This window comes from Charadrius vociferus, unplaced genomic scaffold, assembly GCF_000708025.1.
Source record: "Charadrius vociferus isolate BGI_N301 unplaced genomic scaffold, ASM70802v2 scaffold767, whole genome shotgun sequence".
In the NCBI taxonomy this organism is placed as follows: Eukaryota; Metazoa; Chordata; class Aves; order Charadriiformes; family Charadriidae; genus Charadrius; species Charadrius vociferus.
In genome coordinates this window covers 93,442-120,817 of record NW_009649076.1, presented here as the reverse complement: position 1 = coordinate 120,817, position 27,376 = coordinate 93,442, and the positions used below count along the sequence as shown (strand labels likewise).

The window sequence follows — 27,376 nt, the reverse complement described above, 5'->3', positions numbered from 1 at the left end:
TTGCAGTTTAACTCGGTAGTCACGGGGCTAGAAGCCTTGTGACGGAATATACTCCAGCTCTAGAGTAAGGAGAAGGAACAATTAACACAAAGAAGTGGTCAGTCCTGCTGTGTTGTCGTAACCTAACAGATAAATACAGACCTCCTGGTTGTGGAACTGTCCCGGTGCCTGATGTACCAGATATCGGTGAGCTGCACAAGGACCGCAACAAGTCCACGTTAGGGCAGTGCGCTCAAAGAACGTCGGACAGTGCAAAATTAAGCTAGAAACACCATCGTCAAGGAACACGCGCTTTCGGTGTTCCTTTGCAAACCTGTGCAGAAAGTAAATGCTTTGAACGTATCATCCGTACTTCATTATCCTGATGTGAAATTCCACATCGTTCCAGTCAGCTTTCCAAAATTTCATATTCTCCTTCAAATTCTCTGGGCTACTAAGGGCTTGAAACGAGATTCATTCCGTAGCCTGCAGACTGAGCCACGCTGCTGAGCGCAGATTTTACACGTTTCGGACGCTGGCTCCGTTGTGCGCAGCCATTGCAAGGCCTTTGAACGCTGCCAGCTCCACACTGCGCAGGAAGAGACCATCTGGAAAAATATCCCCTTCCATCTTGAGGCTCATGTGCCTCGCAATCCCTCGAGAGAGACAGGCACAATATACGCTGATCTCCTGTGCAGCACACAAGCTGATGCACTGTTATGTAGAAAGCTGAGGAACATAGGTGACCAGGGGACTTTATACCAGCTGAGAGAGTTGGGGTTCTTCAACATGGAGAAGAGAAGGCTCCAGGGAGACCTTAGAGCCCCTTCCAGTGCCTAAAGGGGCTACAGGAAGGCTGGGGAGGGACTCTTGATTGGGGAGTGGAGTGATAGGACGAGGGGTGACAGTTTTAAACTGAAAGAGGGGAGATTGGGATGAGATATGAGGAAGAAATTATTTATTCTGATGGTGGTGAGCCCCTGGCGCAGGTTGCCCCGAGAAGCTGTGGCTGCCCCATCCCTGGAGGTGTTCAAGGCCAGGTTGGTCGGGACTTGGAGCAACCTGGGCTGGTGGGAGGTGTCCCTGCCCAGGGCGGGGGGGTTGGAACGAGATGATCTTCAAGGTCTGTTCCAACTCTACCCATTCTATGATTCTCTATGGCAGAATTTTCTATAAGCCAGGATTTTCAATTCTGACCCTCTGGAGTGAGATTACCTTTATCTGGGATCACCGAATTTGCAAAGCAAAGCGGACCCAGGCCCAGCAACGTGTATACGCCCAACTCTTCTTCTGAACTGCCTGTTGCTGGGTCTGAAGCCAGGTTCTCAGTTGGCAGAAAGGCGGGTCTCTGCGCAAGTTGCCGTGGGTGGAATTCCCACCAGCGGAGCTCTTGTTTCTTTCTGGAGGTTGAGGACACTAAAACGCTTTTGCTTTTCTGCAGCGTGGAGAAACTGCGTTGCACATGGCGGCACGTGCTGGGCAGGTGGAAGTAGTTCGCTGCCTCCTGAGAAACGGAGCCCTGGTTGATGCCCGAGCCAGGGTAGGTGTTCTGCTTATAATTTATTTTTTTTTTTTTGGCTTTCTCTTTCTCAAAAAAACATAGCTGAAGCAGAGGAGCTAGGGAGGAGCAATTTCATTTTTATTTGACCTGCTAATTCAATATTAAGCACACCTAAAACCAGTTCGGAAAACAATAACCTATATACGCGTACATCTTCCAAAGAGAATGTGTGCGGTGGGCTGTCCCCGGCCGGCAGCTCAGCCCCGCTCAGTCGTTCCCTTACTGCCCCCGCGGCAGGGTGGGGGAGACAACTGGAAGGGCGAAAGCAAGAAAATCTCTTGGGTTGAGGCAAAGACAGTTTAATAGGTGAAGGAGAAAGAATAAAAGCCCTCAAAACCAACCATTCCCCCTCCCCAAGTGATGTGACTGCAGTCACTCGCCACCTCTCCCAAGCAGACTGATGCCCAGCCAGGCTCTGAGCAACGGCTCCTTTGGAAAAATTCGGCCCCTGGTTTTATTGATATCCATGACGATATATGGTATGGATTGTCAATTCGGGCCAGCTGTCCTGGCTGTGTCCCCTCCCAACCTCTTGCCCACCCCAATCCTGTTCCCTGAGGGGGGCAGGCAGAGGGAGCAACAGAGAACGCCTTGGGGCTGGGTAAGCGCTGTTCGGCGTAGCTAACACACAAATTTTTCTTCATAATTCTCTCTGTTCTAATAAGGTGTTGCTGAAACTCATCACAAAAATTAACCCGTGAGCCCTCCATCTTTTCGTTTTATTACATCCTACGATTTTTGCAAGCCAAATGGATAGATCTATTGGGATCAACCAGAACGTTGTGTTCAGGGTGGTTCTACCCGCGCTAATTACCTACTTGATTTGAGTTGTAGGAAGAACAGACTCCACTGCACATTGCTTCTCGCTTGGGCAAAACGGAGATCGTCCAGCTTCTGCTGCAGCACATGGCCCACCCTGATGCCGCGACAACTAATGGGTACACTCCGCTGCACATCTCTGCCAGAGAGGGACAAGTTGATGTCGCATCCGTTCTCCTCGAGGCAGGTGCCTCGCACTCCATGTCCACCAAAGTAAGACAAAACACTTTACGTCGGTGTTCCAGTAGCACAGGCAGCGCACGCCTGTTCCGTGAGGGTTGTACTGTCACACTGAGAAATTGAACTGGTTTGGGTCTTTTGTTTTGTTCTTACTTAAGCCATAGGCTGAAGTAATGTATCACAAGTTAATCAAATTTCGGCACGCTTTGCTGTCATCTAAAGCTGCGAGTTTGGTTCCCACTGGAGCGCGATAAACACATGGTCCCAACAGGTTTAAAAGGTACACAAAGTCCTTGTTTCTCGCTTTCCCATTGTTACAGTTAGGGGGTTTTTTGGCCAAAATTTTCCGAAAAGAAAAGGGGATGATGATGACACTTTTTTTTTTTTTTTTCTTTAAATGAACAGGCTTGCTTATTCTTCAATACCTTTTGGATTTAAATAGTAAAATAAATCTGGTTTCTACTAGCTGAAGGGAATGTTCCTAAAACATACAAGTCGCGTCTGTCCAGTCGCATCTAATGCAGAATCTATTTTCAGTGGCTCTATAAATGAGGTGTCATATGACACAACAGGCCATTTTCTCTGGGGGCATAAAAGAAATAGTCTGCAGAATCGTTATTGTTTTGTTAGCCGAAAATGTTTACTAACAGATTCCTAACAGAGTGCTGAACACGTAAGAAAATAGATAGCTGTGAATAGAATTACGTGCTAAGATGACTCTTCCAAATTTATCACATTTGATTAAGTGAAAATCACTAAATTCTCACTATTGTTTTAGGTCCTAAAAAAGTACCCCTGATTTTACAGCTGGAGGTTAAAACATATTTTTCAACAATGGGATGCCTTCCAGGGTTTAGAAAACTAAACCAGCAATTTTCAAATTATGATCCCCTTATTACTGGGAATGCTCGCTGTTCTCCTTTTATCCAGCTGTTAAATCACATTAAAATGGCTAAAAATACACTAAATACTTTCCTAATTTCCCGTATTGCTTTGTGGCGACGGCTTTAGTACTGCAGAAACATTCTGTAATTATGAACAGGATGTAGTCCACTAGATAATCTCTCTACAGACCTGTGATTCGTCAACTGAAAATACTTGAGATTCCCTGACGTAAACTCTTGTTGAGGTGGGATTAATGGAACAAGATGATAACGATAATAAACATTACACATCACTTATGCGCCAGGCAGATAGGTCATCGTAGCTCCCCGGAATTCCTGTCAGGGCAGCGGTGCAGTCTGCCACCTACTGTCTTCCATCCATGAGTTGTCTTTATCAATGTGTTTAACGTAATTTGAATTAACGTTAATTAAAATTAACATAATTTAATATCTAAATTTAATGTAATTTAAATTAAAAGAACAGGCAAAGAGCACGTTAGTTTGACAAAGACCTTGCACCTGCACTGTACTGACAAACGTTATGAAAACAAATAGAAAAGGACTCTTTAAAAGACAAGATTTTGAGTCTTGCCCCAGCGTGCGTCCAAAAGCACTGCCATTGAGTCAGGCGGGACTTCTTTTAGCTGCAGTTCAGAAGCTGCAGCGGAACCGAGTTGACTGTAGGGCTACATGAGTCCGAATATAAATCATTCTTCAACAAACTCTAAAGGAGGAGTACGGAGTTGGGAGCTTTTCTCACTGAATTTAGTTGGTGCTTCATGGTTACGGGCAACAACTGATACAGGAAATATTTCTAAAGGCTGTTGTCGTCAAAAAAAGAAGTGCAGCTGGTTTGGAGTAGAAACTGGAACAAGTGCCTTCCTTGCCCACATACACACAGTGCATGTTGCTGGTAGAGTCTGTGTCAGATAAAATGTCTGACAGCCCATACATAGGAAAAAAATAATAAAAGGTAAAGTATTTCCTTGTATTTCATGCTCCTCAAAGTGCTTTCAGGAGATGATGCTCTTTCTAGGTAGGGCTGTTGAGTCTGCGAGCTAGAATATAGGTTGAAGAGGAAGCGCTTAATGCGTAGTTCTTAAAAGAGAGGTGCCAGCATGACCTTTAACGCGAGCATCTGCTTTTTTTATCTCCTGGAATTTCGCAGAAGGGATTCACGCCTCTGCATGTGGCGGCCAAATATGGGAGCCTGGAAGTGGCAAAACTCCTGCTGCAGCGTCGCGCCTCTCCCGATTCAGCTGGCAAGGTATGGAAGAGAAATAAAAATTAAAAAATCAGCAGCATTACGGACTCTTCCTTAGGAAAGAACTGTGCGAAACGTGCCTGTGGAAGAAGGCTGCAGCCGCTTTCTCGTGGTGGCTGTGGCTTTCCCGTGGTGGCCTTCACCCCCTGGGCGATGCTTTTGTGCACTTGGTGTGAAAACCGTGCTGCCGAGCGTGTGGGGTTTGGGTCCCTGTCAAAATCCCGATGGATAAACGCCGGGGGGAATGGCCTGGTTCCCCGCCATGCTGCGGGAATTGCTTAGCGCGGGCTCCAGGGAGGCGGAAACCACCGGGCCGCCCCGATTCACCCTCCTCCACTGCTTCTCCCCTCCTGCTCATGGCCGCCCGCCCGCCATGCCTTGTGCCCTGCCGCCCCTCGCTCCCTGCCCGTCACCTCACGCACTAACGTCTCCCTCCCGTGCACCCAGCCTAACGCCATAACCACCCTTACAGAACGGCCTCACCCCCCTCCACGTGGCGGCCCATTACGACAACCAGAAGGTGGCCATGCTGCTGCTGGAGAAGGGCGCTTCCCCCCACGCGACCGCCAAGGTGAGCTCCTGCCGCCCGCCTGAGGAAACCCGGCGAGAGAGAGGGCGGCCCGGCCTCCGCCTTGCCCACCCGGGGTCTCTCCTAGGATGCTCCGAGGACTGGAGCCCCTCTGCTGTGAGGAGAGGCTGAGAGAGGTGGGGGGGTTCAGCCTGGAGAAGAGAAGGCTCCGGGGAGACCTCAGAGCCCCTTCCAGTCCCTAAAGGGGCTACAGGAGAGCTGGGGAGGGACTCTGGATCAGGGAGGGGAGCCATAGGATGAGGGGGAATGGTTTTAAGCTGAAAGAGTGGGGATTGGGATGAGATATGAGGAAGAAATTCTTGACTGTGAGGGTGGTGAGACACTGGCCCAGGTTGCCTGGAGAGGTGATTGATGGCCCCATCCCTGAAAACATTCAAGGCCAGGTTGGATGGGGCTCTGAGCAACCTGGTCTAGTGGGAGGTGTCCCTGCCCATGGCAGGGGGGTTGGAACTAGATGGCCTTAAGGTCCTTTCCAACCCAAACCAGTCTATGATTTTAAAGGTGGGAAGTTGTCTTACTGCCAGAAGGTACCATCAATGCCATTCTGCTTTGCTGAAATGGTTAATTTGGTCAGAACAGCATCCCTCCCTATGGCTGTTTGCAGCCAGTGCCACGACTGACACGTATCAAAATTCCATATGCAAACACACCTCTACCCACAGGCTCCGAAAAAGCATAATGCAGTGAAAAGTGTGCCTCCGTCACTCATCACAGAGAATGTCACTCATCAGTCAAAAGTGAATCTTTACAACGTAGGTTATTCCAAACGTAGGATTGAAGCTCGGGGTAATTTGAAGGTATCAGCTGAGCAGTCCTGCCCACCCTAGCAAGGGTTGGCTTTGTTCTAGTTTGGGTGGCGAAAATAACAGACGGACAAAGCAACGCAACAGCAGGGCCATGTGGGACACGTCTGCCCTTGAAAACGTAATGAACTCTCATCTCTAGTAATAAGTGGGTAACGTAAAATAATACTGGTTTATGGTGTTTGACTTCTTAGGCTTACAGGGTTGTTGTGTTAACTTGATTCTCTTTTTGTTTCCTGGCTGGTGTTAGAACGGATACACCCCTCTGCATATTGCTGCCAAGAAAAATCAGATGCAGATAGCTACCACTCTATTGAACTACGGGGCCGAGACCAACATTTTGACCAAGCAGGGAGTCACCCCGCTTCATTTGGCCTCCCAAGAAGGTCACACTGACATGGTGACATTGCTTTTGGAGAAGGGATCCAACATCCATGTGGCAACAAAGGTAACTCACAACCGGAGACAAAGTACTACGGGTGGGAGTATCCAGTAGGACGCAAAGTGCAGTGTAGGAATGATGTCGCGTTGTCAGGAATTCTCAGCTTCTCTTCCTTATCTACATATTGGCGAGTCTGCAGAAGTGACAACAGGTGGGTGAGCAGTAAAAGTGAGAAGAGGATATCTAAGACCGGTGGATGGATCGATCGGTTAACTTACATCATGTAATTAATAACCGGACTGGGGAACGCACAGGAGGAGCTGCAGCTGGTTGCCGTGACCCAAGGAAAACCGTGTAACACCTGGTAGAGAGGTGACAGGAGGAAAGGCAGACTGAGAGAAAAGGGTTTTTGAGCATTCAGGAAGGCAGAACTGCAGTATTTTTTGTTGTGCTGCAACCTTGCCGTCTCTCAGGTGTTTTGCATACGCTCCTGAAGTTTCACATTAGATGCAAAGGATGGGGAATGTAAAATTCTGGAGTTTGTGGGTCCATGGGTAGATTTGACAACATGTATCAGCAACCTGATAGCTACAGTGTGAAATAGTTCAGGTCTTGCCAGCAAAGACGTTTTTTCCTCGTTTTTCCCAAGCAGAAGAAAATGGCTTTTTCCCAAGCGGAAGAAATTGGCGGTGTCTGGCAAATAACAAAACAACATTATTAGCGGAGCAGCGAGTGAGAAAAATCCTATGGAGGGCCTTGCCAATTTTTTTGATTTTTTGTATGATTGGACATGACAGTTTTTTTGCAGAAAACAAATTCCTCTAAAAAAAAAACAACACCCACATTACTGTAGATCTTCATAGGTCACCAGATTTATCCAGGGCATATATGTAAGCCTTATTTACTCAAGGTCAAAAGCCTGCAGCTTTTGTTCCAACAAGTCAAAATAGAAGGCTCAAGTAATATATTATGCTACCTAACCAGTGAGAAACAAGGTGATTTTCATTTCTCTTACGAAATACGTTCCCTGCCTTGTTCACAGGCAAATACTCCGTGCCTGATCGCAGTGAGCTTTTAGTTAAAGGCTGCATCCATTTCCTCGGCGTCTCTGAATGGGATCTATTTCTGGAGTTATTTTCTTCGTTCTGACTCGTGCCTGCAGTTGTCAAGGTTCCCTTTCCTGCCTGAGGAGTGGGAAGCACCGTGAATGTGCTTCCCTAATTTATTAATGGGCTCCTCAGCTTCCCAAGCGACATCATGGTATAAAATCCGAGCGTGAGCATTGATGCCTGAAAGTTTTACTCTGTGGGTACGGTGATGTAATTGCTTTGGAGCTGTTTGTCAGCCAGAACAGGAGAAACATCAACTCTATTTTGTTTAAAAAAACCCCACCCATACTTAGAAACTATAGTTAGGATCTCATCATGTTTTAAAGATGAGAAAGTGGGAAAGTCTAGAGTTCTTTCCTCATGTAAAGTAGGTTTCATTGTTATTTTTATCTTTATTTATTATTTTGTATATTCCACCTCCAGACTGGACTGACATCCTTACACCTTGCGGCTCAAGAGGATAAAGTGAACGTAGCTGAAATACTGACAAAACACGGCGCAAACCAAGATGCTCAGACAAAGGTAAATCATGGAGTGGCTGCTGTGTCCAGTGCACCAAAGGGTGCTACCGCTGTAAAAGGAATGTTCCACTGAGCTTGCAGTTTTACTTCTCTGTTCTCTTCTTGTAGCTTGGTTATACACCTTTAATTGTGGCGTGTCACTATGGAAACATCAAAATGGTGAATTTTCTTCTCAAGCAGGGAGCAAATGTCAACGCTAAAACCAAGGTAAGGAATTTTTCGTTGCATGCTTTTTGCTCTTTATTATGAACCTGGTAACCAAGCACCGTGAATACATACCATAGGTGCCTTTTGGCTTGTAAACTATAATTACTGCCTGGTTAGATGTCAGCGTGCGGTGGTTCGTGGCGGTAGTGGAATGCCTTCTCTCTGCTGCATCTCGTTGTGTAGTGTTCACAAAAGAAAAGTCCGATAGCTCTTTGGCCGCATGAAAGAAGGAGGTAGAGAATAAATTCCTTTTTTTCTTTTCTTTTTACTTGCAAACTAACGAAAGTGAGCTTGTTTCTGATCTCGTTTACACATGGTTTACACCAGTATAATACCGGGGTGCTGCCAAACTAGTAAGGAACAATTCAGACGCTTTGAGGGTGATGCCAGGTTCCCTCCAATCTGCTGGGAGAAGAGTGGGAAGCGTTACTGCTGATCACAGCGTGGGCGGTATGACTCTGGGAGAGGAAGCGGCTGTGGTGGGGAATGCAGTTTACTGAAAACAGGTTTGGGGTTGGTTTTTTGGTTGTTTTTTTTTTTTTTTAGGGGAATCTGGGTACACTGTTACTGCCCAGTTATACTGAAAGGGACCTGAGTGCCTACAGCCAAAGTTCGAACTAAATCCACTGACTTCAGCAGTTTTTTCCAGTATAAACTGGTGGGCACAAGAGCTGAATGTGATGTGTTTTGTATCAAGGATTGTCTCTCTCCTGAGTAAACACAGGAGAGGTTCTGGTGATGGCAACGGTGCGTTGCATCCCAGATGTCATCACGTCGCCCTTGTCAGAAAGAGAAGGCTAACTCGGGGGCAGCAGGGCTTCGGCTTAGTTAAAACTGGCTTCAGGCAACAGCTGCCTTCAGATCGGACGTCTTGGGACCAACGTGAAGAAGCCCATTGATATTTCTAGGGACGTACTTTGCATTTGTGAGATCCAGTCCGACTCACAGGCTTGTGGTCTGCTGCTCCCTCTGGCCAGCTCCTCTGTCCCCAGCTGGGACCGGCGGGATGGATTCGTTTTCTCAAAGTAGCACTATTTCATCACAGCGGTCACGGCTCAGCGTGGTAAGAAACGGCAAAGTAAATAAATAAAAGATGCTGGCCCATCCCTCGTGAGATCACCCGAAATCCGTGGGTAAAACCCAAGGATTCCAAAAGAACAGGCAACGCCACTAGAAAAACAGCTGATAAGAATTAATAAAGCAGACGCTAGCGGGATCCAAACGATAGCTGCCAAGACATTCAGCTGAGGTATGTGGAGGCTAACTGAAGGGACAGACGTACTTGAGTCTTTAGTATTAGGTCTCAATCTATGTCTAAGGGGATGCTGGGTCAGATTCTGATGCCGTTTCCCCAGGTATTTCCCTTATTTAGGATAATTTAATTAAAGTCGGCAAGGTTGTATGAAAGTGTGTGGCAGTGGTTCTTCAAAATCTCACACCTAGGGACCGATAAAAATCCTGGCAATCTGTAAAAATAAAAACCAAACAAAACCACCAATAAAAAATGGTACTGCGGCCTCAGTTTAAAGAGTAAATCCATCCTGGCTGGGTTCAGGATGGGCGCACTAAAGAATAAGTAGCCTCTGTTGCAGCTTGGTGTTTAACTAGAGAAAGCCCGCATGATGCTTTGTGCCATCTCCAGTGAAAAATGATATGGCTGAATTCTGTTTTCGAAGGACTGCACTAATATTTAAGTAAAGACAGAGAATTTACTCTGCACCACAACCTATAGTAAAATCCTCCTTCAATTTCTTAGTGGTCCATGCACACAAACTGTAAATATAAGAACTGTAACGGTTCCGAGGTATCACTATTTAATTAGTCGTACAAAGCAGTACTTGCATGTTATTCGTTTGCAAAAGAGATAACGCTCGGAGTGTGTCTTTCAGAGCCTGCCCCCAGGCTTTACATAAGTGTACGGTGAGATCAACTTGCTGTTTTCTTCCAGTTTATTCTCTGCCTGCTTTCAAAGCCAATTGCAAATAATGTTGTAAATGAATTGCCTGACTGGCCTTACACAATACCAGCTCAGATCAGCTATCCGAAGTACACTTTGGTTATGTTTCTGTATTGTGTAACATCAGAATGAATCACTGGAGCAGATAAATATATGGACTTAAGTGTGTCTATTAATACAGACATTGTGTACATGTTTTTAAGCGTAACTACAGCTTGGTCAAGCCTTTTGAAGGCAAAGTGAAGCTAAAATTGATTGACATTTCTAACAGGTCTATGCTCTCAGCCTTTTTAAAAGCCAATAGTCTCAAATCACTGCTGTTAAAAATTATGTATTTTTTAAATTGGCTCAAATATTTTAAAAGCAAATCTTGGGGCTTCTGTAGAAAACTAAGACGTGAGAGGAAGAAAAATGTTCTCTGCCTCAGCTCTGATTCGGTCCTTAGCGGGCGACTTTAACTGTAGTGTTCCTCGTTGTTCCTCCCTCTGATTTAGGAAATGAGGAATTATCTATCTTCCCAGAGATTGCTTATAGTGTGAGACGAAAGATGATGTGTGAATAAAAATATGATCTTCCTTTATCTTTTCATTAATCTGGGGAAGAAGTATTATTATTAATCACTGAAGATTTATTATCTTTGGGTCGATCGATGGCATGATTTCTTTTCGAAATGTCTCAAAAGGAGCAGAAGGAAGCAAAGCGAAGTGTCTAATCTACTGACTGGTGGTTGTTGTTCTTTGTTTGTTTGTTGTTTTATCGTAACCACCGTGGACAACAGAATGGGTACACCCCTCTTCACCAAGCCGCTCAACAGGGCCACACTCACATCATTAACGTTCTCCTCCAACATGGGGCCAAGCCCAACGCCATCACCACTGTAAGTCTGAAGTGCCGGGGGGAACTGGTTTCCCTGGACAGTTCTGTTCTTTCCGTCCTTAGAACTTTGTTTTGGTGAGAGTATTCCTCCTACAGCTGGTTGTCAGATGTGTAAATGCAACTATTTCTTCTTTTCCTTGTCCTCTTAAGGTGGTTCAGATCAGATCTAACTCACTGGACTAAATGGGAGGTGGGGAAGCAGGTTGCTGAGCTGCAGTGTCAGGCCGGCCACGGCTAGCCGTGCTGCGCTTGTTCACTTGCCCCCTGCCTCAACGCTTCCGTCTCTAAATCGATATCTCCGTAAGGATTTTTCCATAAAAATTAAGGGGAAATCACAACCTGGGCCTTTTTGAAGGTTTAGACCCAAATTTCTGTCCCTCTGCCCGCTGGATCTGTTCCAGGTTCTTACTGAGTTCACTGATGTTAATGTCTCCTCAAAGACCATCAGTAACCTCTGGCACAGGTCCTTCTCCACAGTCAGCCAGGAATGCGACTGTCCTATTTCATGTTGCTGTTGTTTATTACTCATCTCCAATTGGGTAATCTTTACCGCCAGCCTGCCCAAAACTGCTGTCGTTCCCCGGAGTGGATCAGGTTTCCGTGTACACATATGGTGCATGCTTAAATCGGCACTGGCACCCTGCTTGGGCCTGGAGCAATCTATTGAATAATCTGCTGTGAAGTTATCCAAAATACCAGTTTAGGCACTGGATCGTCAAGCAAGAGGCCAATTGTAGTCAGCTTTTGGGGCTGTGGTTACCATTGGGCATATTCAACCCAAAGGTCTCTTTACTTGCTTTCCGTCCTCGTGTCGGGGCTGTCGTGACCAAATCTACCCCAAATCCAGGTAGGATCTCAAGGACGTGTCTTTACTGCACAGTTTGCATGCCTGCTCAGGTATTAGGTCTGGTTTTGTCCACACATAGCAACCTCTAGCTTGAGATAAGAGAGAATTCCAACCTGAGACACCCGGCAGGGGGATGTGGGAGTGGGATATGAGCAGTTAATGTGCAAGTGACAGCAACGGTCAAATTATTTGTGCTGTGAAGGTGCTAATCTGTACATTTTGTGCTGCTCATCCACACTGTGTTGCTTCAGGGTTGCTGAGCCAGACTAAACAGAAGAACTTAAATTATAGGTAGCTAAAGCCGATACTGAAGTAGAGGGAAGCCCTCAGGCTGACGTCCCGCGCACACTGCAGTGGGGTCACAAGAGAAATCGTTTCAGATGCAAAGAGCGGTACAGGGGCTTTCCATGACTCCCCCAGTAGGCCAACGTGTTATCCTTCGGTTCGGTTCAAAATGACATAAACTAATTCTGTGTTAGAGCTCTTTACAAAGAATCATGGAATGGTTTGGGTTGGAAGGGACATTAAAGATCATCTAGTTCCAACCCCCCCGCCCTGGGCAGGGACACCTCCCACCAGCCCAGGTTGCTCCAAGCCCCGTCCAACCTGGCCTTGAACACCTCCAGGGATGGGGCCAGGCATCATGGAACACATCCCTTCCTCCCCTGCCCAAGTTGAGTGACACAGGGACCGTGGACTGCCAATGTTCCAGGTGATGAAATGGAGATAAATCAGCCTCGACACTTATTAAATTACTATTTTAAAGTCCATTTGGTGAATGGCACATCTATACATTTAAACTGCAAATAAATTTACTTAAATAGAAATTAATTCCCCACGCCCAGAGGTTGGTTTTTTGTTTACTTTTATTGGACACGCATTTTTGTTGTAAGGAGATATAGAGAAGTGTATGTGGACAATACAGCTGAAATCTTGTGTTCCCCCAAGAGGGAATTGTGCCCGATAAAGATTTAACAGTTTCAGCTGGAAGTGAAACTCTTAACATTTTAAAATACTTTTTAAGAAGAGGATTTCTGCCACAGAGCCTTTTATGCAAAATAAAACGTGAACTTCTGCAGACGAGACACATTCTGTATAGTGAAATTTGAGCACTGAAGGGTTAAACCGTCCGGCACTTTTTTTATTTAGCATAGCAGGCAGATGTAAGTGTGTTGTGTTGCCATGGTAATCGGGGCTATAGTCTTAAAGAAGTTACAAAGACGGAGTCAGATGTAACGGTAAAAAAAAAAAAAAAAAAAAGGAAAAGAAAAGAAAACCCAGTGATTTTTCCTAGGCTGCGCCTTGTTTTGGATGGAAATGCTGGCTCATGCCGTGTGGAGGGTGAGCTCATTGGTTCACATCACAACCCTCCCTCTCAGCGCGCGCTCTCTCTCTCTCTCTCTCGCTCTCTCTCAACCCCCCCTCTTCTCTCTTTTTCTCTTCAGAATGGTAACACTGCCTTAGCCATTGCGAGGCGTCTGGGATATATCTCAGTGGTCGATACGCTGAAGGTTGTAACGGAGGAGATTACCACCACCACAACTGTGAGTCGCAGATGCATTAAAATGTCTCTTTTCTTTATTCAGAATGTCGTCTTTCTCTTCTTCCCTCAGACTCTCCTTGTATCTCTTTCCTTTTCTTATTTTTTGGTTTTAGCCCCCCCTCCTCCCCCTCCTTTGTGTTGGCTTTTTGCAAAAGGTGCCTCAGCGCTTTCAGGGCATCTTTTAAGCGTGTGGAAGCGTGCGCACCACCGCAGGCTTCACTGAGCGAGGGGACAAAATCGATGTGCACACAAACAACTCTTCAAAAGCAGAGTAAAACTTCTCTGTAGACACAGGTCTGGGCCGCAAACCCAAACTTCCCAGAAGTTTGTGCCTTGCTGTTTAGATCCTGTCCTGTTTCTCCGTTTCTCTTTTCACCTCTCCTTTTCGGTCCGTCCTTACCTTTCCACACTTTGCACACCTCCCGAGGCTCCATCCTCGCAGCACGCCACGGCAAAGCTTCGTAGCCTTCGGACTGTACCAGCCGTGGGCCGGTGCCAAGCGTAATGATGCTCGCTAGATGGCTCTGAATCGCATCCCTCGTCTTCTTACTCAAGTCGCTTTCAGTTCAAAGAGAATCCTGTTTTTCCAAAAATTCCAATGACTCTTCCCTTAACCTGCTCGCTCCTCTCAGTCCTCCACACTCTTGGGAGGCTGGAGGGTGACTTCAGGGTTTGTGAAAAGTACGTGCTGCACATCAGCAAGGTGCTACTGTTGCTTTAAGCCGAGGAAAACGGATATATTCTGACACTCTGTGGGGAAAGGTTTTCTCTTCCTGGACTTTTACCTCCCATCTACAAATGTTTTAGCAGGCAGGAAGGGAGAACATTAGAAATAGTGCATCATTTAAGAAGTTAATTTCAATTTCCATTACTGCTTTTTATCTTGAACCACTGCTGTAAGGTCGTGCTTTTTTTTTTTTTTTTTTTTAAACGCAAGAAAGATTAGCAGTCTAAAAAACCTATCAGATGTAGATGTCATTTAGGAGCTCGGAGCCGTAAAAATCCACAGATTACTTAAAAGATGCCACTACTCAATCAGGGAGAGGGTTAGAGGAAGGGGAGGAATCCAGAGTCTCTTGTAAAGAAATAGGAAAACAATTTTGATTTTGTCACACGCTGAGAGCAAGTCCCACTGATATTAGCCGAGGAAGGTGGAATAAAAGTAACATGGCGTAAGGTTACAAATAGAGCAAGCCATAATTTATTAACGACCTGCAAAGATCAGACTGAGTCAGGTCTGGAAAAGGAATTCCAGCATAATTCCAGAAGTCTCTTAAGAAAGACTATGTGTTTTTGTTGTCATTTATTTCCTGTTCTTGTGTAATCATGTAGCACATCACACAGGTATGTGCGTAAACACATACGTATCAGAGATTTAGAAGAATAAAGCATAGGTAATATTTTTCAGAAACTAGCTCTTTTCAAAAGGGTATTTTTTTAGCCTCAGATGACACCTTTGCTGTTCTCTGTGCCGTGTCCTGGCACACTTCTTCCATTTATGCGTGATAAAAGTTGAAACTTCCTTTCTATCATCCGTTGTGCTGCGCTGTGGAGCCTCGTACCTTCTCGTGTGTAAGTAATAATAGGGATTACGCTACGAAAAGACACCTGTGAGTTATTTAGTTTGGAAAGACGTTTCTTTAGACTTTGGGAGTAATGGATTTTTCTACCAGCTACCAGCTGCTTGGGGTTTAGGACTGAATAGCATGCTGAACCTTGCTTGCGTAGTTGACCTCTAATGCTTGCATAGAAGAGAAATCTGAAATCTTGAACCGTCTCTGTGTACGAAGCACTGCTTTTAAAAGTCAGGTGGGAACCCTCCAGAAAGTCAGCAGATTTTTCAGCAAGGAATTTGTCTGACTCTTGTACCTTAGGGATGGATAGAATAGAAACCTCTGGTGGCGGTGTTCATGGCGGGGAATGTTGATTAACCGTCATTCAGAACAAGTCCGAAAAAGGAGGGATAAATAACAGGCACTCCCTGCAATAAAATTCTCCAGATGGTGAGGTTGGTGTTGCCAAACCAGAACACAGCGTTTAGCACTGAAAAAAAAAGATGCTGTCACCATAGCTACTTCATTCTCTAAGGTTGTAGCCGAGTGATGCATGGAGGATGTTGGGCAAGCTGATGCTGTATTGCTATTCAAGTCACCGGCGTTCGAGGTGAGGAAAAGATCTCCAGTGCCAAAGCCTTTGGTCTAACTTTGAACAGATTTTCCTCTCACTTGCTTTAGTGTTATCATCAGTGGAGCCACGTGACCATAAAGCAATAGAAAGAATAAAGCACACTTATTTTTTACTTGCAGATTAGCGATGAATAGGAAAGAAATCAGAATAAGATAGGCTTTCGAAGCTTTGCTGTGCAATTAAGTTTTGGGGTGTTTGTATAAACAGGCATAGTCTTCCTGTGGACAAATGAATATATGAGGAGATCTGAGGTTGTTTACAGTATTCTGCTCTTGAGTATGTAATCGCTGAATGTACATATAGGTTTATATACCTGAAATATATATCTGAATTACTGTGTGCCACCAGATGAAAATCTGGCCTTATAATGAAAAGTCGTAAATACAGAAGCCTAAAGTGAAGTACGTAGTTGAATTCTCAGTAGGGAGTTTGAGGAATATACACTGAGCAATTTTCAAAGTGGGCCATTCATGTGGTTATATGTGGATGGATTTGAAATTTTGACAGGATTTGACATTTCTTATGTCCCTATCAAGTAAAAAAAAAAGTAATCGAGTAATATGTTAAAAGTTCATTTAAAAAATAGTTCACAGCTTCTGTTGGGAATTGATGTAGATTTAATGTTTCTTGCAGAGTTCAGTGGTTCCAGCGATAGCATTACATCGTTTTTCTTCTCCTGAACCACGCGCACGCACTCTTGCTTCTGCTTTCCAAACTTTGTTTCAGTTGTTAAATTATGTAATAATTTTCCCTGACTGAGGGGAAAATCGGGAAGTAAATCAAGTATCATTACTGTTCTGTAAATAAATAATAGCGTCTGAGAGCCTTAGTCAGAGACAAGATTGTTATTATATAGGGGCCTGTAAAAACCTAATCTATGAATAAATTGATATCATGATAAATAAACCTTAGTTACTGGGGTCTGCAGATCTAAGTTAGTAGAAAGAGAATATACAATGTGCCTCTATCCCTGTAGCTTGTGGGCTGGAGTGCTGCAGCATCCCTTCTTTTCTGTATTCTTCTAATCAAATGGATTTTGTAGATAAGCTGTGGTTGGGAACCAAGTTTTCTTAAATAAATGTTGGTCGTACAGCAGACATACAAAAACCAGCAGTTGTGACTGGCCCCTTTCCCCCCCCCTTTCTTCAGAATTTGGTCACTTCCTCCCGCCTTTGTTGTTTTTCCCGACTTTTGAGTTATTTTACACGGGGAACGTAGGAGCTGGCAATAGAGAATTTGCAGTACGCGGCGTGCGGATGCAGTGTCAACGCCAATTGCAGTTACACGCCAGCAAATTGGTACCCACACACAGCGCTTTCCACTGCCCTTGAAAAATACACAGCCCCCTTTACCTGGGTTTGTTTCTTTAGCCCGGTGTCAGAGATATTTTTTTTTAAAGAATTTATGATGTATTTGCTAACTTACTGCCGTATTGTTGAAGAGACGAGGTCGACATCACCTGAACAATAGCGTCCTCCCCGTCTGTCATCGCTGGTTTGGTCACCCTGCGGCTGCCTGACGCTTCTGTCGTGCAGGGGGGGGAAAAGACAGATATTGGCGGAGGCATTTGGGGAATAGAAACTGATTTTCAATACAGAACGTGTTACGAAAAACGCTGCAGAAATAATTAATTGGCTTGACTCGTGGGTGAGAGTGAATTTAGGAGGCCTGATTGGGGTTGCCATTTGAAGCAAAGGACGTTGTTCTTTCCCTCAGAAGGGTGAAGCGAAAACTGCTGTCACAGTTAAATATATTTCAAAAATGTAAAGCAGACTTTTTAAACAAATTTCCAAAGTAATTACACTGTTGGTAACTTTGTTATTTATAAAAGCGCAGTATCTTATAGCAATCAAGAATGCTGTCTTCCTCGGTTTGTTAGAAATAGAGAAGTACGAAACAGAATCGGGGAAATACCTAGTAAGTTTTGTGCAACAAAAACCGCTTTTTGCCTTCACTGCTTGACATCAACGGGCGTTTTCCCAAAGCGTATTGCATAAGGGGCTCGGGATTTGGCTGGCGTTAGTCATCCCTCTTTCACTACTTCTGCATGTGATTTTAATTCAGGGTTGGTAGATCCCATCCGCCCTGGGGGGTGAGGCTCTGCCTCGGCGGGAGTTCCAGGAGACGCGTGGCCTCCTGACGTTCTTCTCCATGCCAGAGGGACACGGCTGCTCCCACCTACCTTCCGCCAGGACGGGTCGACTCCCCAGTTCAGCTGACTGGCTGACGGATCTGGATGGAGCCAGGGCAAGATTTCTGTTTTCTGTCGTGACTAATGCTGTTCGGATCGCTGCTCTTTTTTTGAAGTCCTTGGCATTTTGTCTCCTGTATCGTAACACACCGAAGTGTTTCCTGCAGGCAACTTTTTCACACCTTGCACTTCCTACGGTCGCTTTCATGACGTTCATCTCCTTCTCCAGTGTGCATCTTGATGCTAAAGGATGCCCCGTTCTTCTTTCAGCTGAACATCATCTAATTCCAAAATCTTCCAGTGTTCTCCTACTCTGGGCTCTCATGCTGAAGCAGTGTCCTCTCAGCAGTCCTTGGTCCATACTCACCTTGGGTCACAATATCACAATATTTTAAGCTTTTATGTGCACAAAATATATCAGAATCTTCAAATAACTATTTTTTTTTCCACCGGATGTATACATGATTGGGGGGGGGGAATATTCCGAGCAATCTGTGTAAATCCTTCCCATCTTTTTTTAGTTGAAGAATTTCACATCATTCATAACTTCATTTCCAAATGCTTTACGATTTAATAATTTCCATATGCCACATACAACTTTCTGAAGCTCTTCTGTAGACATTACCTAATTCATTTTAAAATCATCTTGGAAACATTGAGCTGAATTGTTCTACGTGCACCATTTATAAATAAATTTGCGGAGAGCTTTCTTTTCTTTTCTTTTCTTCCTCTGACCAGCTCATTAGCTTTATTTTTTTGCACTTTTCTGCCAGAATAAATGTTACCTTATACAGCACTGAGAATAGGAGCTTCTGGAGTAACTATGTAAAATAAAGCTATGGGGAAGGGGAAACGTTATAAAATGCCTCAGCAGATCCCGCTGCTGTCGCAGTTGAAAATATCCTGCTGTCAACTTTGCTGCTGCTTTTGGTGTTTTAATTTGAGGACTGATGATTCTGTCTTTGCAGACTGTAACAGAGAAGCACAAGCTAAATGTACCTGAGACAATGACTGAGGTCCTGGACGTTTCAGATGAAGAAGGTGAGCAACTTTTTCTAAGTTCCTGTTCCATATCACTTAGAGAACAGGTAGTACAGGTTCAAGAGAGCTGCTTAAGTACTTTGACATCTTCATTTTGCAGTGCTTGAAGTGAAGTTCTATGTAATGGCTTTTTTTAAATGATGTAGTCATTATGGCATTTGAATACAGATGCCAAAAGTTCACCCAAACCAAAATCCCGGAGCCCTACATCTTTTTCAGAAAAAGTGTATTTGAACCAAATCAACAAATACGAACGTTTCCCGACTTCGGATTTTAAAATTTAAATGTAGAGCTGTCCCAAAGCTGGGTGTGACCCTCCCAGAAAGAGCAATTTGAGCAGTAAATTTTGTTGGATCAACGCCACTTATTTCAGCCACATACATTTAGGAGTTCTACCTAACTGGAAACAATTGTTTTCAAGGTGGAAGGTGGAGGAGACTGTTCCCTCGAGGGAGCTTTTGGCGCACAGGGATCGCACAAACGTATGGCGTGACATAAAGTCACAACACACTAATAAGTTTGGCACTTTGGTTTCAGAGTCTTTTGTATGTGCAGACGGGAGGAGTAACGATGTACTGCTTAGCGAAGACCCGAGGAAATTTCTGTGAACTTCTGGAGGGATTGATACAGTACCGCGGTTTTATACAGCACAGGGTTAAGGAAATAGCTTAAAAACATCTCTTAAAAGTTCACAGAGGACTTGTTACAAATTTTAATCACAGTGGCATCTGATAAATATACACGCATGTGCAAGAATTTTCTAACTTCTTTGTTACTCCCGGCAGTGTTAATTAATATTATTACAGTACCTTACATATGCCATTTTATGGTTGTTATTATTTCCTGCAATTAATTTGTAGAGCGCCTAATTTCCAAAAGTCGTAGGGATTTAGGGACGCAGGTTACAGGGTTGGGTTTTTTTTGTCTTTTACAAAGAACACAAATGCACTTGTGGTTCTGAATGGTACTGGAAGTTAATGGCATTTATGTTCCTAAACAGCTTGTATTACTTTTTGAAATGGGATTTATGCCGATAAATGAGTTACACTATTGAGAAAATATGACGTTTAGGCTCCAGACGCTGCTTTTTTTTTTTTTTTAAATGCTTGCAAAGCTGCAAGCGAAAGCAAACAAGAATGATTCAAAAGAAATTATTTTCTGCTGCATCACGGTCAGTGAAATTATTTCTCTCGGGCATGTTTTTGCTGCATTTTCTCTGTGTGGAAAACATTCAACTACTTGTGTAATTATGGTGAGAAACGGCCTTTCAGTTGCTTATAGCCTTGTGTTCGCTGTGTTGAATTCTCTCCCAAGGTTTTGAACTACCATTTAACCATCTTTAAATCCACAAAGCCTGTTATGTCTTTCTGCTGCTACAGGATTAGTACTGGGTATTCCTTCTTCTCAACCCAATTTGTATGTCGTACAGCCTTTAAACACTCTGATGATGAACGCTTCAGCGATGGCGAAGCATATAGTGGCACAGGGGCTGTTAGCAGGAGTTCGTGGAGTAAGACTTATGAGCTTTCTCTTTTTGTTTAACTCCGATTGATTGTTTGGGTTTTTTTGGGTTGAAGCTTAATGTGGGTGCCTAACACTGCTGCTTTTCATTACTTTTGGAGTGTGCCTGGGCGTGTGTTTCCTGAAAGGTGGGAGGAAGAAGGGAAGCCAGAAAATCCGAGATTTATTACCTGTATCTTGACTACGTCGGCAGAACTCGCTGTGGCCGTCCAGCATGACTAACGCTCTCCAGTGCTTTGAATTAACATCCTCTGCTTTCCGTCTGACACCTCCTGTTTGTCGATGGCCAACAGATAGGACACAGCCGCTCGGGCACGTTGCCGCTCCAGGCTGGTACTCGTAGTGTCTCTGCTGCAGGTTGCCGAGCAGGTTGCTCGCGGTTAAAGCGCTTTGCTCCATTGTCCTTGGAAAAGTTGTTTCTCCAGGCAAAACAAGTCAGGATGTCGGGAAAACTCCTGACGGGGATAGGGCTGAACTTAAAATAGCTGAGGGCAGGAAGATCGTAAAACTTTTTTAATAAAGAGGGTGAAGCTTTTAGTGGTGGTGGAGTCTTTAGAAGAGGCTAGCAATAAGCTTTCTGTCCTGCTGTGCTCTTAGCTGCTCTGAAGTGACATAATATCTTCTGAAATAAATAAACGTGACGCGGTAAACCCCGCCAGCTGTAATTATATCATTATAAAGATGAACACAAGAAGAGTACTCAAGCAAATAAGTATTTCAGGTCCCATCGTGGAGCTCGTTCATCACTGGTGACAAATATTTTGCATTTTGCCTGGGAAGCAGTAACATTATATATATTTTATATATATAATCGTATGCTGTTACGTTAATAATACAGTAATCATATTCCTAAAACAAATTCACATGCAACATCCAGTCTTAGCAGTATAAAATAAAGGACCACATAGTTTATCAAATAGCTCAGCTTGGAATATAAGGTCCTGCTCTGTGTAGTCTATCTTAAAATATTTTGAATGAACTGAGAGTCCCACTAATTCTTCTGTAATTTTCATACAGCGTTTTTATGTTTAGCGATTGTATTATTATTCAGAATTCTTTACCTTTTATTGTAGCTGAAAAAAACCCAAACCTTTCCTTTGGTCAAAACCAGATTATATTTTTTATTTAAAATCGCATTTGATTTTGGGTTTTAGGTGATAAGTACCAGAGTTAAGTACAGAAGCAGGTGTGCATTGTCAGGGACAGAGAAGCACCCATGCCAGTAACGGACTAGGAGAAATTGTCTTCGTAATCTTTTGTGCAAGGACCAAGGGAGAAGCGGGAAAAAAGGAAACTTCACAGGCTGGCAAAAACGTGATTCTAGAAGAATCCTACTTCATCTGGTGTAAGCCTGTTACGTCGGTCCTACATGTATCAGATATTCCATGGCATTAATAAGTCTTTCCTGCTTTGTGACCACCAGGGCCAAAGATGTACCAGCACAGTTTTATTAAGCAGTTTATTCATACACCACGGAAATACGCACAGTCACATGTGTGTTACTGCTGCTTTTTCTCTGTTCATGCTGCAGTCTACCATGAAGACTATGTAAAGATAATCATCCGTTCTTATATGTTCAGCACTGGGCACAGTGCAGATGTTCAGCCCCTGTTCAGAAGGTGATGGCCCGATCTTGCAAAAAAAAAGATGGAGAAGTGCTTCTCCTCGAGGGTGCGGATTCCCCCCGGCCGCGCTGTTAGGTGAGGTGGTTTCTGAAACACCTATCCGCGCTGGCAGAGATGCTTTGTGTGGATGGAGTTGGGCTAAAAAAACCTCTGCGTTTCTGTCACAGTGTCTGGCTTAGCTGTTTGTATTGCCACAAAACTTAGTTCCTGTAAAGCTGTTGCCGCAAAAGCAGCAATTTGCACCCGAGGGATCCTTACAGCCGTAAAGGGCCATTACCGCAAAGCATCTTGTGAAATGTATTTTAGTGACATCTACAGAATTAGCAAGTTTAAGCACAAGCAGATGTTTCTGTTAGGGCTGAGTCAGCGTAGACACACAGGAAAACCTAGAAAAGGCAGGAACCTTTTTTTATTTTATTCTCCCATATGTTAATAATATTGTATCGAGGAGCGTGTTGCTGCTCCTCTGTGCTCACTCCATGCGTTATTTTTCTGGCGAGAGAGCTGTACAAACTGCCGATGGTTTATCTTTGTGACTCCCATCTGAGATAGTACCTCTGAGACAGTACCGTAAGTGTGGTGCCATATAGAGAGGAGACAAGACCAACCAATAAAACAGGTTGTTGAAGAGCTCTTATTTGCATCTCTCTGGACCTCCTCTCATCTCCTGCGCTCTTTTCGGTCCACTTAATTTTCAAAAGCTCTGGTTTCACTGTCTCCTTAGACCAAGTTCTGGCTGCAGCAAGAAGTTGTCATAGCTCTAACCACACTTTCCCACATCCTCCAGTATGTCAGCACAAACGTTTCACCTTGCGGTGAACCAACCCAGGGAACGGATCGGTCTGAAAATTCATCTCTTTCTTCGTTCTGACAAGTTACTTTTTGGCCAGTCTACGTTTGCAGGCAGAAGGAAGGGACTGGAAAGGCTGAAGTAGAAGGTGAGACACCATTGTCAGAAGAAAGGTCAGTTTACACGCGGAGAAGGAACAGGCAAATCTTGAGCGAACAATCGTGTGCAAATAGTCAGTGGAGTCTCAAAAATCAGTTGGAATCACAGTATCCAAAGAACAAAGATGAAGTCAGCTTAAAAAGAAGGCGATTGGGACATTGGATTTGCTGAAGCGTTTCTAAGAAATGGAAACAGCGTCATCACATGTCCTTAAATAATTTATAAAACAAAATATGCATTAATGCCAACATATGATAATGAGCCAGTGTCAGATTGTTGCATTTTTCCTCTCGCAGAGTTGCTCCTTTTTCTCCTTTTTAGTTTTAAAGCTTACTCAAAATTGTGATACTGCATCATTCAAACATATTCACAGTAGTGGCACCAGTGTAAAAGTGGGGTTTGCGATCCCTTCATAAATGTGCGTCAGTGACAAGGTGACATATCTGTGAACTACTGTGTTGCTTAAGGACATCAAATATGTAAACTTGGATTGCAGAAAAGAGCTAATCCATCCCTGATTACATCAGATTTCTGCTTAAAAATTAAAACCAAAAATCCTTTTTGTTGTTGAAAAAAGTTGTTTTCAACGTAGAGAATTTTTTCCAGTGTAGAGAAACCATCAAGAAAGAGAACTTTCAAACTGCGCAGTAAGTCTGGTTCCGACCACAGGCTCACAAAGGACCGAGAAGTTACTACTTTACAGCCGAAAGCTCCGGTAGGGTTCAGGAATTTGTTTCTGGCACTGTTAATGATTCCGAGATGACTCTGTGGAAGTCACCCCAATTATCTCATCTGCCAGTTGTCAAATGGGACAGCGATGGGCTGCTTGGGAAGAAACCACCACGTGGATCTGTTTCCTTACCCTTGTAACCGCTTGCCTGGAACAACGTGGCCACCTCGTTATTGTTAGGAATGTTGTTATTATGAAATGATAATATTTGGGGTAACTGCAGCTTGCCCTTCGATAAGCGTTCCGAATTCCGTACTGGTATCTGTAACAGCAGTAAACGGTGCGAAAACACCACCGTGAATTTCCCAGGTGCCTCCGCGTCGGGCCTTAGACCGCACTAATCCTACGGCATACGCCTGAGAAATGAGCGGCTAACTCTGCGCAGAATTCATCGCTGTTGTACAGGTACATAATTCCACCGAAGTAGCAGCTTAATTAGTTGGAAGACTTAAGGAATAACTTGCCTTAGTTAAACCTGGAAGTTAGAGTTGCAGGCTGTAACTGTTCTCGGTTAGACTCAAGTTGTTGTCGCTGCACGTTAAAACATTGTAAATTCAGAATAACACTTTTTTCCTGCTCTAAATCAAGCACCTTATAACCAGTCGGATAAAATATAGCCAAAGGTTGTTGGTTTACACAGGAAAATCGAAAGCTGTGTATTGAAAATTTACCCGAGTCTTTCTTTAACAAAAACAAATCTGTGCTCAGAAAGAAAGAGCTGGTGAATAAGAGTTGATTCTTAAAAATTCCCTTATGCTATCCTGCACAGAAAATATGCCCATGTCTGCCTCCCATTTGCTACAAATTTGTATGTATAGATGCCCTGTAAGGTTTTTTATGCAGGGTTTCTTGCTGGTACATTTTAACAGGGTCATCCAACATGAAGGGAGATTCTGCTCTGGAAAGTTGCTTTTATTTACATGGTATTGTTGAGATTACTTATATTTTCTTTTTTTTTTTTTTTTTTGCCTGAGCAAAATGAGAATAATTTTTTTTTCTTCTAAGTGCCAGATGTGCATATGCAACAGGAAATCTGAACATTGGTTGCCTTTTTTTTTTTTTTTTTCCATCCATGTGTTGTCAACACAAAAGGTTCTCAATATAACGGTTAGCTGCTTAATTTTTCTCTTCTAACTTTGTTGACATTGTTGCTAGGAACCTGGGAAAAAAAAGTTATAATAAAGTCTTACTTGGATTTTTTTCACTGAAATCTTTCCCAGAGAATATAACTTAGGGTTTTTTTTTTAAATATGTGGTATTGTCGTTGGAAAGAAATCGATTTTATTTTTGTTGGGGCAGAATTGCTAAAGGTTGCTCAGCTGTCAGCCTTTTAGTAATGAATAATAGGAGCTTGCGGTTACATCGCAAAAGATTTGGCAACGGTTTTAAAGAAAGTGCTGTTTTTCATTTGCCTCAGTGTTGTTGACAAAAAGTAGAATTGAGCAGATTAGCGATAATAAAGGCTGTCAGTGACACGTGTAGGCATCACCCAAACTACAGACACGCGTTTGTTAGTGCAAGGAAAGAGTAACGCATGGGCACGAGCAGGAGACACTACTCTATTTCCTTATACGTTATTTCCTCAATTGTTATTTTGTGAGCAACTTTGGAAGTTTTTTTTTTGGAAGAAGGACATTGAGGTGCTGGAGAGGGTCCAGAGAAGGGCAACGAAGCTGGTGAGAGGTCTGGAGAACACGTCTTAAGAGGAGCGGCAGGGGGACTTGGGGTCGTTTAGGGTGAAGAAAAGGAGGCTGAGGGGAAACCTTACTGCTCTCTACAACCACCTGAAAGGAACTTATAGAGAGGTGGGCATTGGTCTCTTCTCACAAGTTACAGCTGATGGGACAAGAAGAAATGGCGTCAAGTTGCGCCAGGGGAGGTTTAGGTTAGATGTTAGGAAAAACTTCTACACTGAAAGGTTTATCAAAGGCTGGACCAGGCTGCCCAGGGAAGTGGTGGAATCGCCATCCTTGGATGTATTTAAAAGCCGTCTAGATAAGGTGCTCAGGGACGCGGCTTAGAAGAGGGCCTGGTAGAGTTAGACAACGGTTGGACTTGATGATCTTAAAGGTCTTTTCCAGCCATAACGAGTCTGTGATCCAGAGAACTCATTCAAGTCCCAGTCTGACTGTACGTGGCACAGTAGCCCCACCACACCTCAGACTTTTCAGCACGCGGGTTAGTATCGATGACCTTCCAAGGCTTCTGTGGCGTAGGGAGGTAGGGACAGTGTGTTCTGGTCCAGTTCTAAAAAGGCAGCGCTGTTATTCTTTGTTACCTAGATCCAACTTCATACAAACCATAATAGCCACCTGCGAAATACCGGAATTCATTTTGCAGCAGGTTAATTTGTGAGAAAACAAAATCAAGGCGTCTTCTCCTCCACGCAGATCCTGGAGGGGTGGACACGCAGGTTTTTTTCTTTGCTTCACCTTCTGTCTTCCTGCAAGTGGTGCGTTGAGCTGGCAGTAGCTGTCATGATGATTCGTGTTAAGTCATGTGTCGATATATGAAACCATACATGAAATCCTGCTTTCCTGACGGGCTAAAAATAAAGACATTTAAAGAGTTAGCCACACTGTAATTCAGGGAAACTTCTAGCATGGGGGGGGATAAACAGAGGATTGACTTTAGGGAAGTGAAAGGTGTTCAAGGAAAGCATCAGAGAAAACTCTGTATTATGCATTCCTTTAAAGACGCTTCAGGACTTACATATTCCATAAAAAATTGTGCTTGCCATAGCTGTCCCTTCTCCATCTGTTACTTTTAAGGAGCTGTAGACTTATCTGCATGCTGCAGAGAAAACAGTAATTTTGGCAAACTCACATAACTGTATCTGGCTTTAAAGACATCTATTAAAAGCAATTTCTAGCAGTTTCTATCACAGCCCTCTTTCCTTTTTTTTTTTTTTTGGTAACTTTTGCCTATATTTTCTCTATGTTTTGTGAGTAACAATCCCAGAGCAATTCTCATACAGCAGTTGTGTTTTGCAGTTCGCTTGCGTAGCAGGAGAACTGTAGGGATGGCAGGAGCTGCCTTCGTTGGGGCTTCCCTAAACGAGTTGACTCCGTACACGCGTATCCAGAGTGGCCCGATGAAAATCTTAAAGCTGCTCACTTGATCAGACATTTGCATAGCTCCCTGATAGCAGGGGATAATCAATTATTAATATCTTAGAAACTAGCAATTGATATAATATATATAAAAATATATAAATATATATATATATAAATATAGCGTTGCTATATTTGGATCGTACGGGTTCATGGTACACAGAAATGGTATGTGGTCAGCATAAAATGTTAAAAAAAAATAAATAGAGGGGCAGACCAGTGAGAGCCATCATAGGAATATTGCTGACTTGAGCAAAAAGTTAATTACTTGTGGATTTTTGCACGTTGGCTCTATTTTAATCCAGACTTTGAAAACAGTTCTGTGTGGCTGGGGCAGTGACTGGCGATGGAGTTTACTCCCGCTCGCCGGTCCGGGCAAATGGGAAAAACTCCAGGCAGCTGTATTTTAAAGGATTGTAGGGAAGGTTCCCGTTCATGCTTTGTCCGTTCTTTGCCTGACTGACGGCACCATCCCTGGAAGGCGCAGCACCCGCTGCT

General features: G+C 43.9%; 1 protein-coding gene across 1 annotated transcript in view; it reads left to right on the top strand.

The window, feature by feature from the left end:
• ANK2 (ankyrin 2, neuronal) overlaps nucleotides 1-27,376 on the top strand; it is a 313,778-nt gene that overhangs the window by 217,278 nt on the left and 69,124 nt on the right. The window contains exons 14-23 of the mRNA XM_009888182.1: nucleotides 1,421-1,519; nucleotides 2,375-2,572; nucleotides 4,592-4,690; nucleotides 5,160-5,258; nucleotides 6,330-6,527; nucleotides 7,994-8,092; nucleotides 8,200-8,298; nucleotides 11,034-11,132; nucleotides 13,424-13,522; nucleotides 18,868-18,940. Coding sequence (XP_009886484.1) covers nucleotides 1,421-1,519; nucleotides 2,375-2,572; nucleotides 4,592-4,690; nucleotides 5,160-5,258; nucleotides 6,330-6,527; nucleotides 7,994-8,092; nucleotides 8,200-8,298; nucleotides 11,034-11,132; nucleotides 13,424-13,522; nucleotides 18,868-18,940 — 1,162 coding nt within the window. The remainder of the gene's footprint in view (nucleotides 1-1,420; nucleotides 1,520-2,374; nucleotides 2,573-4,591; nucleotides 4,691-5,159; nucleotides 5,259-6,329; nucleotides 6,528-7,993; nucleotides 8,093-8,199; nucleotides 8,299-11,033; nucleotides 11,133-13,423; nucleotides 13,523-18,867; nucleotides 18,941-27,376) is intronic.